This window comes from Protomyctophum parallelum (assembly GCF_964188405.1).
Source record: "Protomyctophum parallelum genome assembly, chromosome: 17".
Classification (NCBI taxonomy): Eukaryota; Metazoa; Chordata; class Actinopteri; order Myctophiformes; family Myctophidae; genus Protomyctophum; species Protomyctophum parallelum.
The window spans coordinates 18,305,016-18,317,659 of NC_139719.1; the positions used below are offsets into that span (position 1 = coordinate 18,305,016).

Below are 12,644 nucleotides of genomic sequence, written 5' to 3' on the forward strand. Positions count from 1 at the left end.
GCACACACACACACACACACACACACACACACACACACACACACACACACACACACACACACACACACACACACACACACACACACACACACACACAATTAGAGTAATGTCCCTGTGTGTTGGGTTATAAAGAGACCTGCTGGGGTTCTCTGGTTTCAGGAAGACCAAAAGAGGTCTAATCTGCTTATCTTTCGTTGCTGCTTTCTTTCGTTTTAGGGATTTTAGCTGATTTTGACAGGGGGACGGGGGCTTTCGAGCATGGGGCTAAATATGTATTTTTTTTACAAAATTCTATAGCGATTTATTTTGTATTATTTACTATAGGTGTCTAATGCCGACGTAGCTTAATTTGATAGAACCCAGAATACATGTTGGTTTATCAATCAGTCACAGTAGTAATTCTTTGTAAAGGTTTACTTTAGGTGTAAATGTTCATGTCTGATGCAGTGCAGTCCAGTGGAGTCCAGTGACACCTGGTCCAGGTCGTTGCCGCAGTACCTTTGACCAACTTACACAATGTCTGTCTGTCTGTCTGTCTGTCTGTCTGTCTGTCTGTATGTCTGTGAACGAGGGAAGTCCAATGTAACTATAGAAAAACTTACCCAGAGAAAAGAAAACAAGAGAAAAGGAGAGTATTTGAACAAATTATGACTTGATTTACAGTTTAAATCATAGGAAGAAAAAAGAAAAGCCTCAAAACAACTGAAATCCACATTCAAAGAAATAAGAATCACAGCCAGACGCAATGGACAACAAGTCCAACAACACTAACTAGTTTGTGTAACAACAACACAATGTTGTAGCTACATGTTTTAAGCATTTATTTCATATTTACATGTCGGCTGCCACATGCATGGCCCTCGCTGGCCCCATCCTCGCTGGCCTTCGCTGGCCCCATGCTGAAAGTCAGCAGCTGAAAATATGTAGTTCCAGGGACCCCCGGAAGCAAATATTTTCAAATGTTCATAGCGTTCATAGCGTGGCACCTAGTGCTTGTAGGTCTGCTATGTTTGAAAAATCGTGAAAATGTGGCCCAAATGTTTGAATAATATATTCTTCCAGAGCGAATATTTTTAACTAAAAAACTCCTGTGTCGATAGAACTCCATCTAATATGATGACAGCCACGTTATATGTTAAAACAACGTAGCGTTGCTCTCACTGTGACCTCTCTCTCTCTCTCTCTCTCTCTCTCTCTGTCTCCAGGTGTATCTCCATCTTCTTCGTGGAGTTCCAGGGTCATTTTGAAGGAGACTATTCTGCTACTGCTTGGATCCACAGCCTAGTGGACTGTACCACTATGCTCTGTGGTGAGGTTACTATCATACTAGTGGACTGTAGCACTATGCTCTGTGGTGAGGTTACTATCATACTAGTGGACTGTAGCACTATGCTCTGTGGTGAGGTTACTATCATACTAGTGGACTGTAGCACTATGCTCTGTGGTGAGGTTACTGTCATACTAGTGGACTGTAGCACTATGCTCTGTGGTGAGGTTACTATCATCATACTAGTGGACTGTAGCACTATGCTCTGTGGTGAGGTTACTGTCATACTAGTGGACTGTAGCACTATGCTCTGTGGTGAGGTTACTGTCATCATACTAGTGGACTGTAGCACTATGCTCTGTGGTGAGGTTACTATCATCATACTAGTGGACTGTAGCACTATGCTCTGTGGTGAGGTTACTATCATCATACTAGTGGACTGTAGCACTATGCTCTGTGGTGAGGTTACTATCATCATACTAGTGGACTGTAGCACTATGCTCTGTGGTGAGGTTACTATCATCATACTAGTGGACTGTAGCACTATGCTCTGTGGTGAGGTTACTATCATCATACTAGTGGACTGTAGCACTATGCTCTGTGGTGAGGTTACTATCATCATACTAGTGGACTGTAGCACTATGCTCTGTGGTGAGGTTACTATCATCATACTAGTGGACTGTAGCACTATGCTCTGTGGTGAGGTTACTGTCATACTAGTGGACTGTAGCACTATGCTCTGTGGTGAGGTTATTAACTTCTTATCATACTAGTGGACTGTAGCACTATGCTCTGTAGTGATTACCACAGAGCCACAGTAACATTATTGGTTTAACTGTGTGTGTGTGTGTGTACGTGTGTGCGCACGTGTGTGTGTGTGTGTGTGTGTGTGTGTGTGTGTGTGTGTGTGTGTGTGTGTGTGTGTGTGTGTGTGTGTGTGTGTGTGTGTGTGTGTGCGTGTGCGTGCGTGTTTGTGTGTGTGTGTTGTGTGTAGCTCCACTAGGCAGTCTCATCGCTAACCGCTGGTCTTGTCGCGTGTCTGTGGTTCTGGGAGGAGTTCTGTCCTCCTCTGGACTTCTCATCGCATCCTTCGCTCCGAACCTCGAGTTCCTCTACCTCACACTGGGAGTCCTCACAGGTACACGCATGCACGCACGCACACACAAATCGATTAATCATCATATTTTAAACACATTAATGCTAGCGTCACCTGTCAGTCCAGAACGTGTCAAATTTAGATGTGTTGTGAGCTTTCAGATTGGTTATTTTTGGTGAAGAGATTTGGTTTAGAGTGAAAAAGGAGATGTAGGTGAAATATTAGACCCATTATATATATATATTATATTAGACTCAGGGAAATATAATGTTTTACATTTACTACAGTACATCCATCCATCTTCAACCGCTTATTCGTAGTTGGGTCACGGGGGCAACAGCTCCACCAGAGAGCTCCAGACTTCCCTCTCCAGAGCATCATTAGTAACTTCCTCCTGGGGGATCCCGAGGCGTTCCAAGCGACCAGCAACACTTTATACTATAATTCTGTGGGTCCTTGACATGAAAAAGCATGAGCACCAATGCGCCACGTTTTTCAGAAAACCGTCAGGCATTCAGAAGCCATCTCACACAGTTCATAATAAATGTATATCTCTGTCAGGTCTGGGCTTCGCCCTGTGCTACTCTCCCGCCATCTCCATGGTTGGCTGCTACTTCAACCAGAGGAAGGCCCTGGCCTACGGCATCGCCATGTCCGGCTCGGGCATCGGCACCTTCGTCCTGGCGCCCGTTGTGCAGCTCCTGATCGACTACTACACGTGGCGCGGCGCGCTGCTCATCCTGTCGGGCCTGGTGGCCAACCTGTGCGTGTGCGGAGCCCTGCTCCGGCCCATCGCCGGCGCCAGGCGAGAGGAAGTGGAGGCGATGGACGAGGGGCAACTCGGTGAGGACGGGAGGGCCATGTGGACTAGAACACAGTTGTACGGTGTCACCATAGAGTATTAAAAGGATAGAGACTGAACTGGCGCGAAGCTCCGCCCCCTCCGCTATTCATGTCAGTGGAAGTTGCTCAGTGGCGTGTTGAAAAAAAAGAAACTGTATAGCTGAGCCGTCTGCGTCGAGCTGGGCGTCGCCCTGTCTCCTTGTTCCGAAATCTGATAACACTTTCAGATTTTGCACAGATTTTCGAAAAGTAAATGCTGTCACTAAACCAGATTCATTCCATCTTCCTCGTATGGAGGATTGTGTAGACGAAATTGGACATGCCAAGTTTGTAAGCAAATTTGATCTACTGAAGGGATATTGGCAAGTGCCTTTGTCCAAACGGGCACAGGAAATTTCTGCCTTTATCACTCCAAAAGGTCTGTTTTCCTACAAAGTAATGCCATTTGGGTTGCGGAACGCACCTGCGACATTTCAGCGACTCATGACATATGTGCTGGGAGATCTTGAGGGTTGTATGGTCTACCTAGATGACGTCGTTTTGTTTTCGGACTCATGGTCTCAACATGTGGAACGCATTCACGCTCTGTTCAGGCGCCTGGCCGAGGCTGGTCTCACTGTGAACCTGGCAAAGTGTGAATTTGTTAAGGCCACAGTGACCTACCTTGGTCGAGTGGTTGGACAGGGTCAGGTTCGCCCAGTTGTGGCAAAAGTGAGTGCAGTTGCACAGTACCCAGCTCCAACCACAAAAAAGGAGTTGCTGCGATTTCTTGGTCTAGTAGGTTATTACAGATGTTTCTGTCGTAATTTCTCTAAAAAAGTCCAGTGTTGAATACATTTGGTCTGACGAATGTCAAAAAGCATTTGAATCTATCAAGGGTCTGTTATGTTCTGCTCCTGTCCTTGCAGCACCTCATTTTGACCGTCCATTCACTCTACAGGTGGATGCCAGTCACGTGGGTACTACTACTGGTGGGGTTTTATTACAGACAGACGACTTGGGAATCGACAAACCTGTGAGCTTTTTCTCAAGAAAGTTTAACTCCTACCAGTTGAATTATTCCACTATAGAAAAGGAGGCTTTGGCTCTGATATGGGCATTGAAACATTTTGATGTCTATGTAGTGTCTGGGGCTGCGCCTGTGGTGGTCTACACTGACCATAACCCACTAACCTTTCTAAATTCACTGCAGTGTCCCAATCAGAGATTAATTCGCTGGTCGTCTATTTCCGCCTTTTTGGGCGCATTTCCGCATTTTACCTCCAAATTATGGAGGTCAAATGCGGAAGTGCAAACGAGCGCTCAATGTTAAAGCCCAGCTGCACGGGGTTTCCTCGTCATGAATCTACGGATCCGCCTGCCGTCCTTCCTCTTACCACTAGGGCCCAGCGCTTCAACATTGGAGTGCCTAGCTGGCTCCTTGGGTTTCACCAGGGCCCTATATACATCATACAAAATAAATTACATTCTTTGAAAAAGGAATTGGCCTTTTTAAAGGTATATTCAGTGATTTCACTTAATTCAAATATCACTTATTTTTTTGTTTTGTTGTGATAATCCTCCCTACTATAGAGTGTGCTGGCCATATAAGGAGTTCCTCCCTGTCCCCAGTTAACCCCTGGGGGTCAAAAAACCTTAGGTTTCGTTTTTGACTCTCTATCCTGATTGGACGAAAGGCTGGGTCCCACAGCCAAAAACGAAACCTAAGGTTTTTTGAGTGAAATCACTGAATATACCTTTAACACCTCAGAATCTTGTTGTATGGGGGTCCTTGGGCACAACATCTATTCAGATGGGGGTCCGCGGCCAAATACACTTGACGTGAAAAGAAAGCTTGAGAACAACTGTTCTAACCACTTCGACTCTCTTCGTCCCCCCCTCAAAAAAAGCAGGAAGTGCGAGCGAAGACTCTTACGTCGTCCCGTCGTCGTCGCCACCGACCACGCCCTCGTCGCCGCAGCCTCTGCTGCCGCCGAGCAGCAGCAGCCAGCCAATGGCGCGGCGGCGTTTCAGCATCACTTCCTGCCTGCTGTCCAGCCGCGAGTACGGCTTCCTGCTGTTGCCGGACTTCCTGGGCCTGGCGCTGTCCTTCCTGTTCCTGGCGAGCGGCTGCAGCCTGCCGTTCGTCTACCTGGTGCCGTACGCGCTCAGTGTGGGCCTCACGCACAAGCAGGCCGCCTTCCTCATGTCCATACTGGGCGTGAGCAGCATTGTGGGGAACATCACGTTCGGGTGGCTGACGGACCGGAGGTAAAATGTCACTTAACCCATTCTGACCTGAGATCAGATTCTAAAAATGTCTTTCTACATCCTGACAGTTTTCTGAAAAAAGCTCTGTTTCTATGTCAGTTGGTTCTTTGATTTTAAAAAAAAATAGCAGACCTACAAGCTCGTAGCGGTGGCGTGCTATGTGTCTGTGTCACATTAGCTTTTTAACCACATTGACCGTTATTCTAAAAAGAAAACAGTTGCAAAATTGCTCTAGATCTACAAGCTTGTAGCGCTGTACCCGGTGCCGCACTACGAGCTTGTAGATCTGCTTTTTTTTTGTGTGTGTGAAAATATGACGCAAATCATTAAGAATATATATTCTTAATGATGAACAAAAAAGTGAATTGAAAATTCTGTGAAAGAATATATATTCTTTCACAGTGAATGTGTTTAACTCGGATATTCCCTGGAACAACATATTTTCAGATGGGAGTCCGTGGCCAAATACATACAATTCTGGGGCTCCTTGCGAACGACTCCTTTAAGCTCTTTGAAGTTTGAAATGTAGGATTAACTTGTTAAAATAGCTTGATCATCACATGGTTGCGTTTTTCTTATTGTATTCTCTTTGTCTATCTGTCTGTCATTCTCCCCCTCTCCTTTGTATCTGCTCTCTCTCTCTCTCTCTCTCTCTCTCTCTCTCTCTCTCTCTCTGTCTCTCTCCCAGGTGTCTGAAGCCGTACCGTCTCTCGTGGTACTCCTTCTCGGTGGCCATGGAGGGTCTGTGTTGCCTCTTCACTCCCCTGCTGCCCTCCTTCGCCCTGCTGCTGCCGTTCTCCGCGCTCTACGGCTACTTCGACGGAGCCTACGTGGCGCTCATCCCCGTGGTGACCTCTGACCTGGTGGGGACCGCCTACCTGTCCTCGGCGCTCGGCGTCGTCTACTTCCTGCACGCCGTGCCCTACCTACTCAGCCCCCCGATAGGAGGTGAGAGAGTGCGTGCGTGCGTGCGTGCGTGCGTGCGTGCGTGCGTGCGTGCGTGCGTGCGTGCGCGTTTGTGTTTGAGAGAGAGAGAGAGATGTTCAATTATATGTGCTCACTGTATGAAAGTGTAAGTTTGAAACTAAAACATGTAATATTATGTGTAGGATCCACTTGCGAGACAGAGAGAGAGAGAGGGAGAGAGAGAGACAAAGTTATGAATGTGAATCTAGCTAGGTCGTCCTCAGACAAGCCCTCCATCGTTTCTTCCAGTGATGTTCGAGTCAATCTCCATACATCTGGCCAGCTCGTTGGTGCTTTGCGCTCCTGCGTCTTTCTTGAGTACATCCTCCACATATGTTAATGTGGCACATCCTTGTGACCGGTGCTCGTGTGCTGGTTCCCACAGCACTAACTTGCTGGCTGGAAGCTCTTGGTGTCTTTGGAGGTGGATTGTATCGAAGGGGTGTTATAGTTTATAACTTCAGCCTTCTTGGCATTCAGCCGGAGGCCAACCTTGGCACACTCTGCCTCGACTCTGGTCAGGAGCTCCTGGGCTTGTTCCAACGTGGTTCCAGGCTGAAGTCGCCCGCGTAGAGGTTGTGGTCAATCAGTGACTACAGGTTGAAACAAAGCGAGTGCGTTTAGTTCACAGCTGGTAATCTTTGAACGTGTCCTGTCAGACATTGTGACGTGGCCAAAGCATTTCCAAAGCATTTACCCCTGTCAGTGGTTCTCAACCTGTGGGTCGGGACACCCGGGGGAGTCCCCACATGATTTTGGGGGGGTCCCCAGATGACATAGTGAAGTGAGGATTTAAGGACTTGTATGACCTTTTTAATACCTAAACAAAAAGACGAAAAAAGACCATTACTGCATCAAAAGAAATCAACAAACTATACGATAAAAACTGGTCAAGCATTGGCCAAACTGTCAAATTATATAAGAAATAGGCAAAATTGTGAAAATAGCCAATTACAAATAAATTGAGTGCCTCAACTCCTTGTCAGGATGGGGGGCCAGTTCACATTTGATTATTTTGGTGGTCACGGCTTAAAAAGGTTGAGAACCACTGCCCTAGGTTATAGGTTTGTTTTGGTCACTCTCTCTGTGCCAAAGGAGCGGGGTCAGTCTCACTAAATGCAAACCTACAGGGTTTCAAAGGAATTAAAATGGGAGAGGAGATGAAAATTAGATTTGTGTGCCAGTTATACACAGTTCAACCTGGTTCCCCTATTTCGCTCACGCCATTATTGTATCCTTCGAGTCATAGTCAATGGACTAAACATGACAGAACACCAGCAGGCTATGGTCCTTCTAAAGTGCTTTAACTTTAATTATTAGCATATTGTTAAAAAAAAGAAGCATGTAAGCACTTTTTTTTTGTATTCTTTTACTTGAATATTACATTGTTCAGTAGAAATTCAGGCTTCAATCTATACCTTTTTTCACAGACTAAGAAAAATGTTTTTGTATGGAAAAATAACTAATAAATTAAACTAAACTTCTCCTTCTCTCCTTCCACATCTCTCTCTCTCTCTCCCTCCCTCCAGGTTGGTTGGTTGACGTGACGGGAAGTTACACGTCCACCTTCTTCCTGAGTGGCTTTGCGCTGCTGACCAGCTCCGTGGTCATCGCCGCGGTCGCCGGGGTACGCCACTGTCGCCGGGCGACGGCACAGAGCCCGGTTGCCGTGGACACTAAGGACCTCAAGGCCCTGACCCCTGGTCTGCCCGACCAACGGGAATGCTTCATCACCATCAACAAGGACGCCATAGCGGCTGCCAGTCCTGTAATGAACTCGCTACGTTAGTTGGACTAAATTATTCTCATTATTCTTTAAAAAATGCCAAAACCAATTGGAGGACGTTGATTTGATTCATGATTGGCTGAAGGCAGCCTTCAAATCAAACTTCTTTCCGTTGGATATTATGATGAATCTGCGTTTGTTATTTTCGTATTTTGTTTTTGACAATACCAAAGCATATTGGTGGACAGTGTGGTGACTCATGATTGGTCCAGCTAGCCATCAATCAGTCAAGCAAAGTAAACACCAGTGCGTATTGGAGGCTGTGCTTCCATTATTCAGTACAAAGACTGTAGAATAAATGACTCAAAAACGCTCCTGGAACAGCGAGAGGAACTAAAACGTCAAGGAACTTTGCACCGTCCGGGAACCAAAATAGTTCCTCGAGTGCGTTTGTGACTTGTGTTTCCACATCACTCATGCACAGACACTCCCCCAGCCATTGCACCTCCAGGAATGCCCCGTATGCTATGCTGACACGCATGCAAGTTGAAGCCATCATTTTATTCTATTTACTGTTGCACTGTGACGTGTTGGGAGCGTGTATAGATCTGCTACTTTCACTACTTTTGAAATGAGCCTTAGGTGGTTAATTCATATGTTTTATAAGAGTCCCTTCCTAGAAATCCAGTGGTGTAAAAATGTGTTGAGTCAACGTCACCAGCTTGCAAGAAAACGAAAACAAATGCTCCAAAAAATGTAAGTAAATGTACTTGAAACAAGGTCTTGGGTTATTGAACGAGAGCTCCTGAGTTCCGGGAAAAGTATACCTTCTGTGGAAAAGGGGCTATATATAATACCGTTGCTGTCAGGCAGAAGCGTTTGCATGCCCACCTTTTGGCCTCATTTAGACTGCAGTCACATCCAGTCAAATCTGATTTATTTCTCACATCTGATCTTTTGGCCCGACCGTTCACACTGCCGATTGCAAGTGACCAGATCTGATCTTGCGTGTTCAGAACGGCAGCCAAATCCAGCCTGAATCAGATCTGTGCGCCACATCCAGATTGGAATCTGATTAGTTTAAATAAGTCCAAACGCAAAGAAGTCACATACAAGTCAGAAGTCACATGGAATCTGATTTAGATCAGGTTGTTGCGTTCACACTGAGCCAGATCTCCAAATCAGATTCCAGTCTGGATGTGGCACAGATCTGATTCAGGCTAGATTTAGGCTAGATTTGTCTGCCAGTGTAAATGGGGCCTTTTGTGTTTCATTCTGTAAAAAGATTACCGGTAAATGTCTTACTTCGCATAACGCCACGTTAAAAGCAGCAGAAAAATATAGCTGATCTACACGCTCCACCGTCTGCGGTGTGAGCTTGTAGATCTGTAAACTTATTTGTGCTCATTTTGAAAGAAGTGAAAGTGGTTAAGTCTGTGGGAAGTGAAAAGCAGTAAGAGCTGAGCTTGTGACTTTAATGAGGACTGCATTGGGATCCATCTGAACACAGGGTCAACGCAGGTTTTTTCTACTTCTCTATTTTCTGAAAAGTACACAGCTTTGGACATCCAAGGTTTCCACCCGACAGCAATGATATACAATGTGCTCACTGAGGCTTCTATAAGGAACCTCTCTGATATTTTAACCCATTAAATACAAGCTCTATGAGCTTGTAGATCTGCTATTTTTTGTAAAATCATGAAGTGAAGTGAACATTGCTTCTGGGGGTTTCGTGGAACTAAATAGTTTGAGATGGGGGTCCGCAGCCAAATGCACATAACTTTGGGGGTCCTTTGCATGAAAAAGTTTGAGCACCACTGATATAACAACATATGTTTTTCAGAAAATACATTTTAAGAATTGGTTTCCGGTCTTAACGTGTTAAACACTTAAATCCCTCTATATGTACAGTACTTAGTTGACCGGAGTCCCCCCAGGGCTCTGTACTAGACTACCTCCTGTTTTCACTAGTCTAAAGAAAATATCTACGCTGAAAATGACCGTAATACAAGCTTCGTCTACTTCGGTACTGTAACTATATTTTGTTGCCAAAACCTTTACTTTTACTCAAGTAAAGCTTCTAAACAAGTATTTAGTAGGCTATATAGTGGTATTGCTACCTTTACTTAGTAGTGAATTTAATATATCTTAAATTGTACTTTTCCCCACGGTCACCCACACCACTGGCACTGGCAGTGAGACTTACAGATGCCTACAGGCTATAGTAGCAAGCTCTCAGGTAAAAGGTCAGTGTTTAGCTCAAGGGCACCTCCACATGGCTATTGATGGAAGTGCACTGCAGGGGATCAAAATCGTTTTTCAGGACCATTATGTTGCCCGTTTTAAAGCAATGGTTATGAACCTGCGGGCGGGGGGGCGGGCCCACTGGTGGGACACAAATGTATTGCAAGGGCCCCCCCCAAATAATTGACAAAACACTAATATTTGAATGCTAATATTGTCATTAATATAAAAAAAACACAATGTAATAACAAAGTCACTATTTCATTCATTAAAACCTTGTAGTTTTTGTTGTGGTACCAATAAAATAAATAGGAACTTATACTACACTACTTCCATTGTTCCAAGTTGGAATACAATAATCAATGATTGATCAAACATGATATGAAAAAGTTAACGTTTTGGACAAATAAGCTTTTCCACCTGACGGCGGCAATATACACAACCGTGTAGTTGAGTATTGGTTGGTTTGTTATTTTGTGGGATGTGAACACACAACGTCACCCTTCAGTCTTAGCTCAGTGAGCTAACTCTTATAGTCTTATCAGTATATAGACAACATTGTGCCACACAGTATCAAGGCCTTTGTTACAAGACCGCCACCAGTGTGCCTTTTTTATGACTATATATAGTTGTGGTTAATTATGATTATGAGAAATTGAGACGTGAATACTGCATCTGTACTGTAGGCTATTAATGAACACATCAAATGTATGGAAAATAAGAACAGAAATTGTATTTTCCTTTTTTTTTCTTTTTACATGTCGGCTTCTATAAATAAACAGGTTTGACAGTAACAGGGCTTCAGTCAAGTGATATGAAAATAACATTTCTATTTTCCCCATCCTTATTATTATTACCAGCAATTGCAGGGTATAGTAGCAACAGTGCTTTATGGAACAGATTGTGGACAGGGCCAAAGGAGCCAGTGCCCTGCAGGGGTATATCATTTATTCTTATCTAAATTATGAAAATCATGCTTTTCGACGATATAGGCTACTATAAATTATAGTATGTAGTTTTTCATGGTTTTCAAAGGAATCATTCAACTATATACTATCTAAATATAAATGTCTCCATGTCTGTCTTTGTGTGTGTACTGTTGTAATCCACGTAACTCGAGAACCGTTCGCCCCACCAACTTCAAATTCGACACATGTTGGAGTGCAGTGCCCGGTGTCGAGTCGGTCGGACCCACGGTTGTATATAGGAGGTGCTGGCGCCCCTCAAAAATACATAGTATAGCCTATGTCTTTTTTCATGGTTTTCGATGACATACTAGTATATATATTTCTTTATGGTTTTTGACGATTTGAGAACCAGTGGTTTTCGACAAGAAAAAAATGCAAATCAACGATGAAAGACTATACATATTATAATGTCATTTTTCACGTTTTGTTTCATATAAAAACATTATCGTAGAAAACCGTGAAAAACGACATACTATATAATAGTATGTTGATTTTCATGATTTTCATATTTTTTATCGTCGAAAACCATGATAAACAACTGTAATGGCCGCCTTAGTCACAGACAGTGTATACTGAATGGTGACTTGTGGTTTATTTATTTATTTAGTTTATATGCATGAGTACATTTTACACACATATGCAAACACATTGAAAGAACCACACACAACCAGTTGAAATAACAGTTTATTGTTTAGTTGTTTCATCTGTGTTATTCACTTTCATTTGAGTTGACTGAGTTTTCTTTGAGTTACCATGTTCTGTGGGAGAATGGAGATGATTGGCTGGACAGAGCAAGGGGAACCTTATAGTTTAGTGTATTAGTTTTTTTCCATACAAAAACATTCTTAGTTAATCACAGTTTTTCTTTTTTTCTTGGTCTGGGAAAAAAAAGGTATAGACTGAAGCCTAAGGTTATTACGTCTACCCTTTTGTCATTTAAAGGAGCATTCAGTGATTTGGGTGATTTTTAACAAAACCTGGTCTGCCCCGGGAACAAGATGTGCACATGCACTCACTACAGTGGGGGGACACGCAACAGGCCAAAATCACAGAATATACCTTTAAATTAAAAAAATAAAAAAATATATGTAAGTAAGCATATACCCCATTTACAGGTTTTCAAACAAAAACAGTTCACGTGTCTCATTTCTATACCACAATGCAGCTTTATCGTCGAAAACCATGAAAACGACATAATTATATCTAGTATCAGTATGTTGAAAAATGACTTAGTATGTCATCAAAAAGCATTATTTTCATATGTTTTATCGTTGAAAAACAGCA

The 12,644-nt window shown here is 43.7% G+C and overlaps 1 protein-coding gene across 1 annotated transcript in view; it reads left to right on the forward strand.

Moving 5' to 3' along the window:
• Nucleotides 1-8,211, forward strand: part of slc16a12b (solute carrier family 16 member 12b) — a gene marked incomplete at both ends in the record, with an annotated part of 11,447 nt that extends 3,236 nt beyond the window's left edge. Inside the window, 6 exons of the mRNA XM_083787491.1 lie at nt 1,206-1,309; nt 2,262-2,405; nt 2,925-3,206; nt 5,099-5,456; nt 6,145-6,404; nt 7,952-8,211. Of these exons, the coding sequence (XP_083643617.1) occupies nt 1,206-1,309; nt 2,262-2,405; nt 2,925-3,206; nt 5,099-5,456; nt 6,145-6,404; nt 7,952-8,211 (1,408 nt within the window). The remainder of the gene's footprint in view (nt 1-1,205; nt 1,310-2,261; nt 2,406-2,924; nt 3,207-5,098; nt 5,457-6,144; nt 6,405-7,951) is intronic.
• Between the last annotated feature and the right edge of the window lie 4,433 nt (nt 8,212-12,644).